At 47.3% G+C, this 18,552-nt stretch overlaps 1 protein-coding gene across 2 annotated transcripts in view; it reads left to right on the top strand.

Moving 5' to 3' along the window:
* Positions 1-18,552, top strand: part of LOC118771234 (histone-lysine N-methyltransferase 2C-like) — a 103,799-nt gene that overhangs the window by 44,086 nt on the left and 41,161 nt on the right. The window contains exons 13-18 of one of the 2 annotated variants that reach the window (XM_036519167.1): positions 8,109-8,204; positions 8,643-9,517; positions 12,533-12,652; positions 15,636-15,752; positions 16,229-16,333; positions 16,934-17,038. In XM_036519167.1, the coding sequence (XP_036375060.1) occupies positions 8,109-8,204; positions 8,643-9,517; positions 12,533-12,652; positions 15,636-15,752; positions 16,229-16,333; positions 16,934-17,038 (1,418 nt within the window). The remainder of the gene's footprint in view (positions 1-8,108; positions 8,205-8,642; positions 9,518-12,532; positions 12,653-15,635; positions 15,753-16,228; positions 16,334-16,933; positions 17,039-18,552) is intronic. The other variant, XM_036519168.1, reaches the window with a different exon arrangement.

Raw genomic sequence — 18,552 nt, forward strand, 5'->3', positions numbered from 1 at the left:
TGAGCTCCGTGGCTTGTGTTCGATCTCAGTGTCATCAGCCAATAGTGACCACAAGCTCACTGGGGCTGAACCGGTTGGCTTTGTTCTGCCAGGGATAGGGATGGGTTTTTCGGCAGGGGGCGCTCATCTCGCAGCTCTTAGGCGCACTGTGACTCATCAGTCTCCTGCGGGTTGCTCGGATGATGTCAGCGAGGCCGCGCCCGTGCTCTAATTGGCGTAGCTCATGGTGGTTTGCAGATGAAACCGTCACATCGGAGTGTGAGTGCATCAGAGGATCGCATTCACCGCACCGCACGCTCCAAGATGAGTGCAGCGGTTGCCGTGGCAAGAGGCAACAACATTCCAATGCCGATACCAAACAGCGGGATGCGTAAAGCGGAAAACATAAGAGAAGTAGAGGCAAAATACACTTGAGTATTGACATAAGCTGTGAAACACCATGCTTAAGGTAACCTAGCTCTCTGACACTGCACACAACCAAAATCAACTTCCCACCCCTCTTTACTTTTAATTGACTTTCCTGGATTTTCTACCTGGCGAACGGAGACGGTGGGCTAACCTATACAGATTGTGTGTAAATTCATCCGTAGCACCGCTTATCTCGGGGCAGGATGTGCGAACGCGAGCTAGGCCTTGGCGGCTCCATGTGACAGAAGTCTTAGATGTGGCGCCAGCTTCTTTAAGGTTTGTAATAACCAGTGGCACTTTTCCCCTGGGTAATTTAGCTGTTTGGATGGGCAGACAGAGGCTTTGTCAGCGTGTGGGGCTTTGTTTTAATGGTGTCGCCTGAGAATGAGATCGAGATTGCGCCGGCGCTCAGCCGTTTGATGTTTTTTTTTTCTTTTTTTCTTTTTAGCGTGGCGTTCATTTCAGGAGATCAAGAAACGGTCCCCGGCGTTGGGACGCGGCCCAAAAAAAAAAAAAAAAAAAACGCTCTCTGAATCTCGGCCATTCCTCGCTGAAAAAGCGAACGCTTTAATTTGGGTCTCTCTCCGCGCGCAGAGCCAGATGGTGGCCCGTCGCGAAAAATCCCAAAGCAAATCAGTTTCCTTTGTAACTGATTAAATGAAAACGGACACTTCTCTGGCCCGTCCGTAGATGAACGGGGGAGAAGTGATTTTGTGTTCTCCAAAGCTGCCACATCCACCCCCCCCCCCCCCCCCACCTCCCACATCCACTATTCCTCAAGCGGGGGAGCCCTTTGTATGCGCCAGGTATAGACTCAGAAAATAGAATGATGAAGGGCCAGAGAGAGAGGAGGCTCTGGCCCTGGTGCAGGCCTCCTTTTTGGGGCCTGTCTGGCAGAGGCCTTGCGCCGAACCGCAGCCAGATGCACAGTGTGTGGAAGAGGAAGCCATGTCTGCATTGTCTGCCGTACCCGCAGGAGGGAATGCGCTAATCGCGTCAGAGAATCCCACCTGTTGCTAACGCACACACGCATGCACACGCACATACGCAAGCAACAGACACCCACAAACAGATGCACAGCCACACACATAAACATACACGAAAGTGCACGCACGCACACACACACACTGCCACTCACACACTCACAGACTTTAAATGACTCTGTGTTGAATGAGAATTTTCAGAAGTACCTCGCCTTGCCCGAGTGTTGATTCCTAGCATGAGTTTTCAGTTTCATGTGTAGCATTTTATGAAAGTTTCAGTGCCTGTTCTGGTTTTGGCTGCCCAAGTCATTTGTGACACAGAAGAAAACCTGTCAAAACAATCCAACCTACACATTTCATTTGTGTATATTTTAACGAACATGATTTCCACTCCGTGATGCTGCCAGCTGCATCACTCTGTAGCAAGCCACCATCTGTAAACACTAGTTTTATGTTAGATTTTAACAGCAAAATATGAAACACAAATTCAGTAGGGGTACTCCTGTAAAACTGCATCAGGCTAGCTGCATTTAGACAGCTATATTATGTGCCTTCAACATCCCTAGCCTGAGTCAATAAAAGGGAAATGCTGTCTTGCATTAAAAAAAGAAAAAAAAATCTTTCCCTTCCTTAACTGCGCCGAGCGCAAATTTACACCCTTACCGCGGAGGCCAGAGTCGATAACGAGGGCACACCGAACCTTCAGATGAGAAGCTCGGCATGCTGGGAGTAATCTCCCCGGCCTGCCAGCCGAGACAAATGGTCCCGTATCGATCCGCGGAGCCTCGGGCCCGGTGGCGGTGCTCACAGCAGACCCGAGACCTGATAGCTGTGGCCCGGCGCAGGATAATGGCTGTTTAAAGAACTTCCATCATCGCCGCTGCTCCAGGAGGTGGGGAGAGAGACCATGAGCCTCCGTCTGTACACGGGTGAAGGTGTCAGTCTGATGTGGCGTAGTGGAGCTTTGGGTCAGTGGGGTTGTTGGACATTGTGAGGCGGGGAATGTGGGATGTAGGAATCTTGTGGGAGGTTGTTACAGTGGGACAGTGGGAGAGAGGGACTTTAAGACATCGGGACAAGGGGACATGGGACGTGGAAACTGGAGAATGTTGTGACTGTGGGACTGTGGGACTGTGGGACGTTGTAGGTGAGGTACAGTCAGACGTGGGAGTTGTTGGACAGTTGGGCAATATGTCAGCCCTGAGGTAGAAGGCAGGATGGCATCTTACTCAGTGTTAATGTGCTCATAAGCCCCGCGACCACTGTCCTGCAACTGACCAGGCTCATCACGGAGATTTTTCTCTCTTTCTCTCTCTCTCTCTCTCTCTCTCTCTCACACACACTCTCTCACACACACTCTCTCACACACACTCTCTCAGACACACACACACACACACACACACACACACTCTCTCTCTATCTCTCTCTCTCACTCACTCTGTCTTAATGTCTCTCTTTTTGCCTTGTGCTTGCTCTCTCACTCTCTCATTCTGCTTTCCTCTGTCTCTCTCTGGATTCCCCTTGCTCTCTCTCTCTGCTTCACTCCATCTTTCCCAGACTCTCACACTTCCTCTCAGTCTTTCTTTTTCTCTCTTTTTGTCCGTCTTCCTCTTTTTCCTCCTTCCCCCTTTCACCGTCACTCTCCCAGTAGCTTTCTGTTCTGCTCTTTGTCTGTCTTTCCCTTGTTCTTATTTGTGTTGCTTTGTCTCTCTCGTTTTCTCTGAAATGTGAAATGGCAATCCGTTGCCCAAGGTACTCGATGTGCGCTTTTTTGTTTTGTTTTCTGTCTTATAATGTGAGAGCTAGGGATTACATGCGCCATGGACTCAATTGCCTCTGCCCATCAAATTTACTTTAGTCCGCATAGCGTAGCCTGGCAACTGCTTGGGCTCATTCACCATTGAACAGAAACTATTTCAGAAACAGACTGTTAGCACCAGAGCTGGTGGGGGGGGGGGGGGTCAATTCCATTATATTTCTGCCAACTCAGGAAATTTGTTGTAATTCAGTAATTCAATTCATGAATTGAAAAATCTTCATGGAAAATAAATTTTTCAGTTTTATTAATTGAAATTCAGTTCAATCCAGGATTTGAATGAACTGAAATGGTATCGACCCCAGCTCTAGTTAGCATATATGAGGCATCTTGAAACTCCAAGCCACCGTTGGATTTGCATGAGACCAGTAAGCTGCGAGGTGTGCAAGTGTGAATTGCGCCATATGAAACCAACTGATGTAGCATATGAAACTGCGTGTGGTATTTGAACTGAGATTACAGGCTAATTTGTTGGGTAGTTCTGCGGCAGAGTAGATCAGTCCTGTTGGGGCTTCACAGAAGGCCACAGTGCCCCCAGCTGTGGTTCAAAACACTCCCCTTCCTGGGTTATTGGACTTCCTCGCAAGTGAGAGAAGCCTAAAAATGTACATACTCGTTAATCCTGCGGGCACGTCGTGGTTATTCTCTCGAAACGGGTGCAGTACGCACCTCTCCTCCTTCCCCTTCCCCCACCTTTGGCTCTCCACTGAGAAGTCATCTTCTTTTGCTGAAACCCTGGGACTGAAGCACAGTCTCTGTGGTCCCTCTCGTGTCATTGTGAGGTCCTGCACTTCCACTGTGCCTCCAGATGTGACAGGACAGTGCATGTACCACAAGCCTCCACTGCTCACCTCTTCCTGGATTTCCCAGCATGCCTTGTGGTCTGTGTTCCTCATGTGTGCAGATGTGCAACCCTGAGGACCCAAGGCAGAGAGAGGGGCTCTTCACTGAGCACCCTGAGCCTCCCCCCGCAGCCTGCATGCACGGACGTTCTTCTGATGTTGTTCTAACGTTTCAGCAGCGATCGGGGTAATCGGTCGTCCCAAACGCATTTCCACATTTACCGCCATTTACATGGCAAACGTGCACGATGCAGGGAGATCTGGTCCTCCTGGGCCCCGCCTACTGAGCCAATGCGAACGTGAATATCGGTTCCCGAAAAACATCCAGACGTAGCCTCCGCTTACACAGCGAAGCGCTGACGTTCGCTGACCGAGAACCAGCGTTACGAATACCGTACCGTCCAAGATGTGGCCTCGCCTCAGATGAAAAAGTGCAGTCAAATAGTTCCATCAGGAAGATTGATAGTCCTGAATAAAATAAAATTCCACTGCCGCTGGCATGCAGTAGCTGGGCGAGAGTATTGTGTTTTAGCTTGGGCAGATACAAAGGAGGAGGCGGGTCCCCTTCCTCCCCCAGTGGAGCCCAGCTGTAGCCTGGATGGCCGCAAGAGAGCTCTGCCACGAGGGAGGGAGAGAGAGGCAGGGAAGGAGAGGGAAGGAGGGAGAGAAAGAGAGAGGGAGAGGGATACAGAGAGAAGAGGAAAGATACAGAGAGAATGAGATACGGAGAGGGAACCACATACAGAGAGACGGTGAGAATACAGAGGGAGAGCGAGACAGAGAAAGAACGAGATACAGGCAGAGAGAGATCAGACTCCTCCTGCTGCATGCCTCAGTCTCCTCCAGGGCATTCTCCTTCTCCTCATGCAGACGTGAAGTGGATCCCCTCTACCCCAAGGGATCATGCAACCGCTCTCTTCCCGTCGTCAGATGGAGGGGACATCCTGGGCCATGACCTGCTGCCGTGTCGGCTTGTCCTACCGTTGACCACATCATCCCGGTCATCAGCGGTCATTTATCTTACAGTCCAGGAGGGGCATAATATACTCCTGGCTGTGTAATTCTGTCAGGGTATTGTTGTGGGATGTAGGCTGCCTTGCTTGTGCAGTCAATTGCAAGGATTGCAGAAAGCACCTGATTCGTGTTTGAAGCCCAGCCATGATAAGCAAAGGGGTAGTCTGGTACACATTGGTTTAGAAATCAGTGCCTTATCTCTGTTCAGCGTGACTCTCAAACCTCCAGGGAAGATCTGGTCTTTGTGGATTTACCTGCGGTACCAGGCTATTGGTGAAGCATGAGATTAACGAGGGGGCATCAATTTGAAAAACAGCCAGCCCTGTGCAACTGTAGAGAGCAGATATTCATCAACGAGGAACAAGCATTGTGAATTTGATTCAATCCAAGATGTACATTAGCAACAAATGAGAAAGTCCAGTTGCATGGACAGATTGGTGGACCTGCACATGTGTCAAAAGCTTTTGTCTTATCTATGTGTTACCTGTACATCTGGAAGTGCTCTGGTTGAGCTAAAACCAGATGCCTGGAAGCTCTCCTAGATCAACATAGTGGTCATCCCTCTGGTCGGTTTCACTTTATTTTTGATGGAGCGGATCTGTCACGGTGTCTGTTTTTCTCATGGTATTCTTGTGGGCGGCAGTGTCACAGAGTGATAAGGTGCAGGGCTTGTGACCAAAAGGTTGCCGGTTTGATTCCCTGCCTGTATCCTTGCTGTATCCTTGGGCAAGGTACTTAGACCCACAGTTGCCTCAGTAAATATCCAACTGTATAAACGGATAACATGTAAAAAGTGTAACCTCTGTAATTGTAAATCGCTCTGGATCAGAGCATCTGCTAAATGACAACAATGTGATGTAATGGGATTAACGGGACGGCCGCAGTGATGAGCGACACCTTTGAGGAGCATGGCTCGATCGGTGGGGAAAGCAGGGCCCTCCGGTTTTTCCACTTCCAGCCCGGTGCGGTTGTGCTTCTCCCAGAAGCCATCGCTCCTCCGTCTACCGGGAGCGCTATGAAAAGCGTGTTGTCATGGTAAACCCCCCCCTGCCCCCCCTACACACACACGCACACGCACGCGCACACACGCGCACACACGCACACACACGCACACACACGCACACACACGCACACACACGCACACGCACACACGCACACACACACTCCAGTGCCTGAGGCATTGTGCTGCTCTGCTCTGCACATGCGAGCAGGGCTACAGAGAAGGGGAGGAGGCGAGACTTGGAGAGCAAAGCATTCTGGGAGCTGAGTTGGTGAAGTGATGGGTTTAAAATGAACAGGCAGAGAGGCCCAGCCAAATCTGTGCCACTGTGCTGGAGACCACACTTGTCTGTTCAACAAATAGTTGGGTACCCGTCCCCCCAACCCCCGGGAAAGGGTGTGCAGTTAGTTTTGGTATCCAGGCATAATACGTTGTTACATTACATTATTGTCGTTTAGCAGATGCTTTAAATCTAGAACGACTTACATAGGTAACAATTTTTACGTTATCCATTTATACAGATAGACATTTACTGAGGCAGTTGTGGTCAAGGGTACAGCAGCGGTTCCCCAGTGTGGAATCGATCCTGCAACCTTTCAGTTGCGAGCCCTGCTCCTTACCACTATGCTACACTGCAGCCCCATAATAGAGTGCTATGCATTTGGCCAGTGGCAGCTCATAGCTAAATACTTTTGATGAGTCCGTTGCAATTAAGGTTTTTTATGAATTGTTCCTCAACAAATAAAGTTCCATATCAGGAACTGAAGACAGTGATAATTACAGTGTAACACTAACAACATGTTCACAGAACAATTCCGTTTGTACATCAGGAAATGTTAAATTTCTTTATTACTGAAACTGATCAATCAGCGAATTACCCAGCATTTAATGCCAAGAAACCGAAAAAGGTCCACAGTATAGCTCTGTACGTTGTATTATGCCGTAAACCATCAAATCCTCCTGTAGTTATGAATCTTATTTTTTGCCTCAGAAAAAATGCATTTGAGTCCGGGTATCTCAAGACCAATTTAGTTTCTTGCTGCGTAGTTCTGTGATGTCTGTGTTTGCCAAGGTTTCATCTTTCGCGAATATTGTGTAAGTGGGGGGGGGGGAATGATGTGTAATTAAGTTTTATAGTAAGAAGCAAATGTTTATTTAGTAGGTTAATATTGAGTTATGAAATCCTTTGAGGCTTGGTGGATCGTTGCCTGTACCTGGAGGAAATATCAGATAAAGTCATTATTATTTTTAATTACGGGGATTGCAGTGGCTGGAAAGGTTCCATATGAGAGAGCGTCATCAAAGACCCCGCCGGGAGTGTGTCAGGGGGGTGGGGACCGTCACAACGGGGCTCAGTCAAAAATTTGGGTGTTTGGATTGAAAACTGAAGAAGAGTTGTCCAAATGGGACACACCGCAGAGAGCACCACTTCACAGGCATTCTGCCCAGAGGGCTGGTTTTTGTAATGCACATTTTAATGAAATGCTTAATATCGTTGTTGTTTTTTTTTCACCCATTCCTGTTAACATTTGATTGTGCCACATCCAAAAAATAAAGCTGTATGTAGCCTGGAGGTTTTGGGGTTGATTCCCTGGTTAGCAATTGTACCCCTGAGCAAAGTACTTAAACGTATTTAACCTGAATTGCTACTCTGTAAATGGATGTGAAATGTGAAAAGGAGGCTCTGTTAGGTATCTGTAGAGAAAATCTACGTGAATTAATTTTTTTTTGTATTTAAATATAATGTTGGTTTTAGATTAATGTAAACATTACTATTATTATTATTGTTACTATTAGGATATAAGAAAATATGTTATTATATGCAGTGATAAATACAGTTATGTAGTCGTTAATGTAAATTACACGTATATACACACATATAAAGTTACAATTATTGTTTTTGTTATTTTTATTTCCACTGCCGCTGGAAACCAAAGATTCAGTCATTTGTGCAAGTGTTCATTTATTGAACATTTATTCATTTATTGGCATTGCAGTACATGAGTGCAGTTCTTTATAATCTTTACTTTTCTGCTTCTCCTCAGAGCCCTATGCACATGATGCCATTGAAGAGGCGTACCTGCTGGACCACATATCCCATGAGGCCGCTGTCATCGACAGGCACAGAGGATTCTCAACAGGTATGGCCCAGCCGCTTGCAGTCCAGTCCAAACGGTTCCCAGAGAGACCTCTTTTAGACAGGAGGGCATACGCTGGTGTATGCAGAAGCACACAATGGAAAAGCACAAAAGAGTCAGTTTGCCAAGTGAAAGAATTTTGTCGATCCAGTTTTTTTTTTCCCGCAGAGATCGTATTGACTGAGACATGTTTAACTTGTTCCGAGTCAGTTACTGAGGTCATGCTGTGTTGTAATTTCGGCTGCAACACAAAGAAACGTGGAACTCTTTAGATTTCGCCTATAGGTTCTCTGCTGCCTCCCTGTTTTTTTTTCTCCACCATTGTGAACACAATTGGTAACGTTTGTCCAAAAGAGGTGTAATGTGCTGGGGTTTGTGCTTGTTTTGAGGGCTCTGAGATTGGTATCACAGCCGAGCTGAATGAGCGGTCTTCTCTTTCAGGCACGGCCCCTAGCCGGGAGAGTCGGCCGACGGTCGTGGTGATGGAGAGCCCAGAGTCCCCCCCAGAGTCGGTCGCCCCGGGCGAGCAGCCCGACCCGCCCTCACGGGTCATGGTCTACAGGAAGGTGGTCGAGGAGCCAGCCGCCACGGAGACGGTCGAAACGGAAGTGGTGGAGGAAACAGCGGAGGAAACAGCGGAGGAAACGGCAGAGTCCCCGCGTGAGGAGGAGGCGGCAGCGGCGGCGGACATCAAGCAGGCGGCCGAGTCGCCGGAGGAGACGCCGCCCTCACCAACCAAAGAGCCGGTCGCCGAGCCTCCTCCGGTGGTGGAGGAGGAGGTGGAGCCCATGGAAGTGTCTCCCCCTGAGCCCGTGGAGGCAGATGGAGCGGGCGAGGGGGCTGCCCCAGAGGAACAGGAGGCCACGCCTTTAGAGGAAGAGGCTGAGGCGGAGGCGGAGCCACAGGCAGAGCAGGAGGAGCGAAAGGAGGAAGAGGAGGAGAAGGCGGATCTGGCGGCTGTGCCAGCAGAGCCGGGGGAGGCCCCGTCGGCCCCTGGGGACAGCCCCGCGCTGGAGATGGACACCACCCCGGCGAGCGAGCGCAGCTTCTCCGACCTCAGCTCCCCGGCCGAGGACAAAGCCCTGAAGCGCTCCCCCGAGGAGTCCTCGGAAGGCTCGGCCAGGCCCGCCCCGTCGCCCCTCCCGGCGTGGGCCTCCGCCAAAGAGCCGGCCCCGCCCCAGGCCGCCCCCGGGGCGGGCGAAAGCGGCGGAAACGTGCCTTCAACCACCTTCATCCCCGTGACCCCTAAAATCGGCATGGGAAAGCCGGCCATCTCCAAGAGGAAGTTCTCCCCGGGAAGGCCTCGAGCAAAACAGGTAGGCTGGCTAGTTTCGGAAACTTCAACTTTGGGAAGAGCCGTGACTCCCAGGTCTGATTTTAGCAGAAGTCTGAGCACGACACTTTGATTTTTTTTTTTTTCTTAGCGTCGAGTCACATCAATTAGTCTCAGCTCGGAGTGCGTATTAATTGGTGTGGAAAGGTTCTGGCGAGACTTTCAGAGTGTCTCATGGTGTTATGAATATCCAAAGAGAGCAGGGCTGAGCTCCAGTGCCAAGGATTTGATGGAGGGAGAAATAAAGAGCTCTTTTTGGAGGTGTGTAATTTGGGTAAGCGCTCCTCTGACAGCGTGACACAAAGGGGCCCAGACCTCATTTTCACTGCCACATTGTGAGGAACTGTTCTCCTCAGTCTCCTTTTTTTTTTTTTTTTTTTTTGTTCAGTATGTAACTTGTACTTGCGAATTCCAAGTCCCTAAATGCACTGCCAGTGTTGCTACACCGAAACTTTTTTATTATTATTAGTTTTTTTTAGGTTAGCCAAGCTGTCAGAAATGGAAATCAGACTTGACATCTGGCCAGATTTAGAAAGGATTAAGGATGAAAACATAAACTGTAATCTGAGCTCTGGTTTTTGTCAAGTTTTTTTTTTTTTTTTTAATTGGCAGAGTTTCACTTTGTGAAACTCGTTTGTTTCCAAGGGAATAGAGTACGGTAAAAAAAAAAAAAACACAATGTGTCGCAGAGTCGTCTTATTTGGTTTGAGAGAACTTCAGTATCCATTTGATCTAACCACAAGAGGCCACATAGCCTCCTGAGTGAATGCTGTGGAGATGCACACCATACTATAGTCTTTGAGAGAGACTTCTAAAGTTTGTGCTTGCTGCTGAATCAAACCTGCAAACTATTTCTGTCATTTTTTTTATTATGGTATTGGTTTCCCCATCATCAGGATCTCTAGAGAATGTTCCCAGTTGGTTATGTTCATTTCATGGGTGGGCAACTCTAGCTCTGTTGAGCTGGGATTTTCCACTTCTGGGAGAGTGTGTGTGTGTGTGTGTGTGTATATGAGTGTACATGGTATGTGGTATGTAGTTGATGGTAGATTTACTCAAATAATTCCAGCACATTTCCTCAAACTATTCTTTTGGTGGGACAAACAGAATCACACTCAGAGTTTTGGACTCGAGGATGGATCATTTGAAATGCTTTCACTACAACTATGATAAATCGGACAGACTGAACTGATCATACGGAGCCTGTTCTGGTTACAGTTTATTAAAGGCTGGTTTCAAATGGCTCTCTTATCAATGATGTGGTTGGCTTCCCCGCTGGTGCTAAAAAACACAAATATGCAGCATTTCTTCGGCACTTGAGAAGATGTTGGTGGTGTCCATTGCAACACATTTCGAGTGTATTTAAGCAAGAGGAAGACACTCGAGTGAAGTTCGGCTGTCCCTTTGTGACAGAATTAATTATTATCTCTAAGATAGGATACTACAGTTTACCATTTCATTATGCTTCGTACAGTGTATAGATTTAGCTTTTGTCTATTTGCAGGACCCGAACGCATTGTTTGAATGGTGTGTTGACTGTTCTAATGACTTACGTGAGTTGAATGCCAGGCATCCATTAGAGAGTAGAGGATCTTACTCCTGTCTCAGATGGTGAACATTATTCATCACAGGGATTGGAGTAGTACGGATGGGCTTAATTGGAGTCTGTAATTTGTCAGCACAGAGCCACTTAAGATTCTGGTGCAGATTCTGATTCGGACTTGCTTTCGCAAGCCTTAATTGACCCTCTTTTCAGGCAGGAAAAACCTCTGGCCATGTCGGCTGCGTCCTCAGTGAGATTCCTGCCGATACTTGGGTCACTGGCTCCTCCTCTGCAAGCCTGCAGGGTTTTAGACTTCTTTCAGCTCTGTTGCCCAGGGTACACACTGTACCCTGTGATGTGTTCGCGGCATTGAATCGGTAGTGGACCCATTCCTGTTCGCTCCCCCTGTGGTGACCGTGACCCAGACCGTGGAATGGGTCTGTGTCATACAGAGCACACTGCATCCGTTCCCTCACTCTTAAGTTACCGTGGTCATGTATTTGTGCTGTGCACCGATTCATTTTGCACACCCATGTATGTCCTGTTCATCTAAGGCCACATCATTGTGTAAAAAATCCTTCAGTTGGTGTTTAGCTATCAGGGTTTGTTTTATCAGCTACAACAACATTATTAAGCTCTTAACTTTAGACACGTAACGTTGGAGGCAAGTATGTGTGCATTAAAAAGAGAACAGGTTGCACCATTGGCTATTATATATTATTCAGTATAAAACGGCTTTGAAAAACTGTAGCCTTTATGTTCTGGCCCACAGTAATTGTTTAATTGTCACCAGTTAAACTCTTAGGTTCAGATTATCGCGTTAAATGACCCGCGCAGAACTTTATTTTTCTTACGTCCTCCAGTTCCAGAGGAGGGCGTAACGTGTGGCCGGCGTGGTCGGCTCTTGATTTGCAACGCTAATCAGCCCTAACGCTGCTGACTAACAGGCCGGGTCGAGTTTGCATGGCATGACAGCCACGCTCGGCGCGACACGAAGACCGCCACGCCACTAACCTCCGCCTGCCTCATTTCCATAGCCACAGAAGCTCCTCTCCGAGCATGCATGCGCATGCAAATAAACAGTGCTCCTCTACCTCGCGGCCAGCATGAACACCTCCACGCATAACATGCAATCATCTCCATCTGTTTCCATCGGACGCCTGGCTATAGCTCCAAATTTAACATGAATGCAGGTGTTCCATTGCTCGTATTGTATATGCATATGTTTTGTTTTTTGTTTTTTTTTCTCTGTGTGTATGATTATTTCGTCTCATGCGAACCTTTAAGTGTCCCATTCTAGCCAATGCCGTTCAGCTGTCTGGCTGTTTCTGTCTGTTTGTTCATTTGTTTTTGTGTTTTGTTTTGGTTTTTTTTTCCTGTCTGCTGGCTGTCATTTTACGTTGCTGCATTTTGTCCCCCCCCCCTCCCTCCTCTCTCCCGCCCGCTGTGCCGTAGGGAGCGCGGAGCGCCCACGGCAGCGGCCGCTCGCCATCATGGTCCCCGGACCGCTCAGAGGGGTGGGACTCCCCCAAGACGAGGCACCCCCAGACCGCGCCCGCCTGGAGCATCAGAGTGGTAATACAATGTGTCAAATGAACGACCGGCACTTAATGCTTTGTATGAAGCTGACCTCAGCGGCATAGCCATTTTGCAATTACTTCAGGAGCAAGCACATGAATACATGCCTGGAACACAGCAACCACAAATTAGCTAATGGGGAGCGGTGGTTCATGTAATTGCGAAGGCACAGACCACACAGCTGTGTTCTTAATGGTCTGTTATGACTTAAGGTAGTTAGACTTTTGGTACATCGGTGTAAGGTCAGCATAACATGAAGTTGTATCTGAATAGTTTCTGTTGTGTCGTGACTGGAACGGGCCTCAACCATGTGGAGGGCAGCATTCTGCATGCGCGCGACCGCCCGGAGGACCTGGGCCAGGTGTTCCGCGGCGCAAGCGGTCGTGTTGGTACACAGGGCCGCCGTCTGTCAGCCGCAGGCGCTGACTACGCTGTTATTCCTGGGGCCGCTAATCTCCCACGTCTTGGCCGAGTGCCAGGCCAGGTCAACGACAGTCTGGCGGGGGGGATTTCCTCCTCGCAAACCCACTCCACAGCTGAAAATCCTGACTTCCTGTCCCCCCCCCCCTCGTCCCCCACCCCCCTTAATGAATTTGGCCCATTCCTTGGAGTCTGACTGCGACATGACAGCTGTGATTGGCCACTGCGGAAAGGGTTGACAGCATAATGAATCTCAAATGGCCAGAGAAACATCAAAAGGGGCCCTGTCAGCGGTCCAATAACCTTAAACGGCAGCGTTTTAAAGCGCTGTCTCGCCAAATGTGCCATGCTGTTCTGAAATTACAATTATTATCGAAAACATCGGCCCTCTTGTTACTTGTTTTGATTGAATTGAACTTGGCTGGCTTGCGTGTGTTGTTCCATTTTGGTCGTATGGGAGAAAGTAAATAAGGAAAAGAATGCATTTTCACGCCATTCCTTAGATGTAAAGTAGGCAATCGCTTATCTACCTTTGTTCGCACCTCATTTTTGTCGGAGACGTTCTTTGACATTTTAACTAAATTTCCTTCCTCGGGTGTGAAACTGCTTTTTTTGCACCCAGGATGAATATAAAATGAGACTAGCCCCAGAACTCGTAATTATGAATGCCAGGTTTGAGTGATGTTCTGTTAATGCAAATCTCTAAATCTGCACGTGTGCTTCGGTCCAGCTTTTGCCTGCATCTCCTGCGTTAGTCATCGTTTCTTTACCTGTATGTCACAGTTGTCTCGCCTTGACCATAAGCCCCCGTGGGAGGTGAGGTGAAGCTCTGAAGAATGAATTCATGAGCTCCGGTTTTATGAAATTTTCACACAAATTAGATACAGGTTTCCAGTTTGACTGTGGGGGGAAAAGCCCCTTCCAGGACACTGCCTAATGAAGTCAATGATGTCGCCCGTCTAACAAGCACACTTGCGGAGGAGAGTGGTAATTAGCTGGGTGTGGCCAGCGCCTTAGTGTTTAGGAGTTTGCAGAGTAGGGGGTGGTGCTGAATTCTCAGCTCGATGTCTTCATCCGTGCCAAACCTTGCCACTGTCACAGTGGTGACCCAGAAGGGAGTGATACATCTAAACACCTTAATAATGAAACATACAACCTAACCTGATTAATGTCCCTGCTTTTGTAATCCCAGTTATCTTTTTGTCCCTTCAGTCTCTGCTTTTGCTCGAGGTTTATGTGTTAAACGAAGCTTTTCAAAGTGCACAGACTGTATCTCTGTGAATGAAATTATCAGTAGGCTTCCTTATTGTTGTATCACAGCTCTATGTTGCTGGAAGCTTAGAATGATTTTGATGTAATAAGGTCTGTGGTTGGACATACCAAGTATGCTGGGTCGATGCCTATTTATGAGTGCATATTATGTCCAACTGAACACTTTCCATGGGTTGTACTCCTAAACATCCCTACCTGACTCACACCTCCACTATTATGTACACAGCCATGGGCATATTTATATTTATAGGGTTAATTCATCTTCCATGTTGAAAAAAAAAAATGGAAGGAGCTATTGTTTGCAGGGGGTGGGATGTCTTTTGTTTGTCTTTTATGAGCCGATAAGTATCTAAAAAACATTTAATCCACGAATGTGAATATGACAGACAAAGAGGGAGCCAGTCCTTTTGTCAGGCTGCCTTTTGTTCAGGGGCTTGATTGATCCCTGGGTCTTTTAGAGAGTTTGAATCACCAGGGCGAGTGAAAAAGGTGTAGCTATCAGATGCATCTTTACAAAAGGCTGGCATCATATGCAGTATGAGGTACCCCAGAAAGGCAGGTAAAAGGACTTGATTATTGTCCCATTATGATGATGTGTGACTGTAAAATATAAAATGAAATGGGAAAGCTGGCTTTTTTTTTGGGTTTCTGTAATATTTGTTTTTCTTCACCGCCTTTTCTTTTGATGGGCCTCCCAGCACTTGTATGAAATTGGATCTGTGCCCATTACTTCCTTTGGTGTTGGTACAGGACACCTGTATCCAGTGTATCTTGAGTAATTGAGTAAGTTGCAGGGGAAGAAAAAAAGATCTTCTCATTCAGAGAAGTCTGAGTAATTACCAGGGAAGGTCCTTGGGACTTCGTTACATCAGACCGTCTCCCAAAATGCCCCAGAACTTTGTCATGAATAATTGAGACCTTAAATGTGTGCGCTTCTTATGCATGCGCAAAAAAAAAACAAGCTTATCAAGTTTATAAAGCATCTTTAATTAATGGGGACTAAAACTGGATTACTTCGTCCTATCGGGAGTGTTTGTTTTGATGGACGCTTATTAACTTGGGCACATTATCGCAAAATGTCAGTTTACAAGCACAGAAGGCTGGGAAGCTCAAAGCATGGTGGTGGGGTTATATTAAAAGAATGGCTGTTAATCCGCCAATGAGATCACAGGGATTGATTGGGATGGAATTGTGATTGACGTCAGTGGTCAGGAGGCTTCCTCTGCCCTGTGTTTTGAGTCATACCTGGTCTGTGGCTTGAAACTAAGGTGCCCCCATTTGCCCACAGGGTCGGGGGTCGGGTTTCCCGGGAAAGAGGAGGCCCAGGGGGGCCGGCCTTTCTGGACGAGGGGGGCGGGGCCGCTCCAAGCCGAAGAACGGGATCAGCCCCATCGTAGCTCCCGGGGTACGTTCCACCTTTGACCGTCACGCAGCACAAACTTTTGAACGCTATCCGTTTACCAGACCGCTGGAATTGCAGTGGTGTCAGGTCTAGGTCCTAATGGCTGTGTGCAAGGTGAGCCACATGTGAACGTGCAAGCACTCAGGCATGTCCTCTTGCTATACAATCCTGTACGTGACCACAAAATAGGCTTCCCTGTCCCACACAAACACAAGCATACATTTACTCTTCTTCTCAGTAGTTATCATGGTTAATGACTGTCATTATTGCCTATTAATACTGTGAGTATTCAGTTACTGAGTACACGGTGGTTAGTTGCACCAGAGTTTTAGCCTATCCTGTATGATTATGGTGTAGCATTACTAAACGCATTATTGAGCAATGCAGGGATTTAGTCCTGATACCGTTAGTTGAGAAGATTCAGGGGTCCTTTTCTGGAAGTCTGTACTCATGCAGGGGGTTTGTGCTTGTCTCCGCAGATCAGTGTCATGGAAACCCCGTACCCAGTGAAGGAAGAGGAGGAGAACGCTATGCACAACACCGTCGTCATGTTCTCCAGCTCTGACGCGTTCACTCTGAAACAGGTGCGTGCGTGTCTGTGTGTGTGTCTGTGTCTGTGCCTGTGTGTATGTCTGTGCCTGTGTCTATGTCTGTGTGTATGTCTGTGTGTCTGTGTGTATGTCTGTGCCTGTGTCTATGTCTGTGTGTCTGTGTGTTCAGCATGTGATGTTCAGCCTACAGTCACATTTGATGGGGATGCTCACATGGCAAGTACTCAAATACACAGTCACACATGGTAACAGCAAGGTTCAATATAAAATTTTTTAATGCTGAATGAATTCATCGTTTGCCATCTTTGAAATTGCCTTTTGCAATAGTCATTTATCTTTTAACCTTTCATTCCATAAACTGCCGTCTGGCTCCATTACTGTTCACCTTTACACCAGCTAATCCTGTTCTCGTCTTAAATCTCTATAGGCAACTCTCATCAAGTAGCACGAATGAAACATCAAAATACACATCAAGCTGGAGTTGCATACACATGTTCAGTGATAATTGCAATTGATGCTGCTTTGCTCTTTTTGTTATTATTCAAAAACATGTCTCAATTGCCCTTCAGATGTAACTGTCCTGTACTTCTGTACTTGTACGTGGGACTGACCGGTTGTGCTGGTCTCTTCCAGGACATGTGTGTGGTCTGCGGGAGTTTCGGGCAGGGTGCTGAGGGCAGGCTGCTGGCCTGTGCTCAGTGCGGCCAGTGCTACCACCCCTTCTGCGTCAGCATAAAGGTAAGGGGTCCACTCGCCCCACAGAGACAAGGCAGCGTCTGCACCTCTGTACTTCTACGGTCAGTGCCCCCAGTCTTACCTTTGAGTCCAGCGCAGGACAAATCCGTCGTCTTATGGGAAGAGAGGCGCCCCGGGCGTGTCCTGTTCAAGTGTTCCGGAGTGCCGCTTGGGTTCAGAGCGGTTACCGTGGATTCGTGTAGTAGCCCGGGCGATTGCCGTGACAGGGAGGGAGGCATTAAGACTTCATTCTCGACGCCGCTTTGAACAGCTGTGTAAAGCATGGATTAAAGTGGATTAAAAGGCACACACACAGGCATTGTATGTGGCTAAATCGAACAAGGTTCTGTGGGAGCAGCCTGATCCTTATCGCAAAACGCCTGCAATTATAGCAAACAAACTGGGATTGCCAAATTCAGTAGGTCTAAGGTGTTCAGGTTTCTGCTGATATTGGAGATTTCCTTTCCCACCTGTACAGTAGAAAACTGTTATTCATGAACAGGCTATATAAAGCTTTTGTGCAGCCTCTCCTCAGTTTGATATGAAGCTGATTGTTATTTGCACTTACATTTTTTGACCTTTTTTCCATTTTATTTTACCTTTATTTAACAAGGAGGTCCCACTGAGATAAAAATCTGTTTTTCTAGAGAGACACATTTTTAGTTTATTGAATTGTTTGGGTATAATGGGCATCAAAACTGATGTTGGGTGGGATGATGATGATGATGATGATTATTATTATTATTATTATTCAGACATAAGCTTTTGTCATGGAGTGTCTGTCAGTTATTCAACATATAAATTAACCAATTACGGTGCGCTCCCATTTGTATGACTAAAGCAGGTGACCTTGATCATCCTAGCAGTTTAATGCCTTATTTGGTTACACTGACTTCAGCCAATAACATGTCAAAGCTAACTGGCTTTGAACAGTGCTGATCACTTTAAAGACGTTTTGATGTGCAGCGGTGGATTCTTGCGGTAGTAGGGAATAAAATTAGACTCGGGTCCCGAAAACACTGACGAGAACTCTGAATATGAGTCGTGAGACCTCAGTGAAGTCAGCCACTTGCTAATGCACAGTTGACATTCAGAATCTGACTCATAAAAAAAACAGTTTCTGCATTTTTCATATGCAATGAAAATTTGATTATGAGCACAAAAAAATTTCAAGAGCAGTGTTTGTTCTGTTTCTACTTAAAAAAAAAAAAAAAAACACACATGGGCAAGTTTCATAAATAAGACTACTGATGCCTGTGAAATCATCCATGGAAATGAAACCCTATAGCAAAAAGCTAGAACTCCAGTCCGTGACCACTAGATGACCAGATGATGTGTGGAGGTTGTAAAATGGTAAAACAAACAAAACGGAAGGCTTTGTGCGTGAAGCTTAAGATTGCTGTTAGGAAGCTCCTTCACCGGCCGAGCTCAGTCCCTGAACATGCTGGAATCAGATAAACAGTGTCTTTCCTTGGTAATCTCTGGCTGCGTTGATAGCTCCCAACAGTTCTCTGTCA

The sequence above is a fragment of the Megalops cyprinoides genome, chromosome 24, assembly GCF_013368585.1.
Source record: "Megalops cyprinoides isolate fMegCyp1 chromosome 24, fMegCyp1.pri, whole genome shotgun sequence".
Classification (NCBI taxonomy): domain Eukaryota; kingdom Metazoa; phylum Chordata; class Actinopteri; order Elopiformes; family Megalopidae; genus Megalops; species Megalops cyprinoides.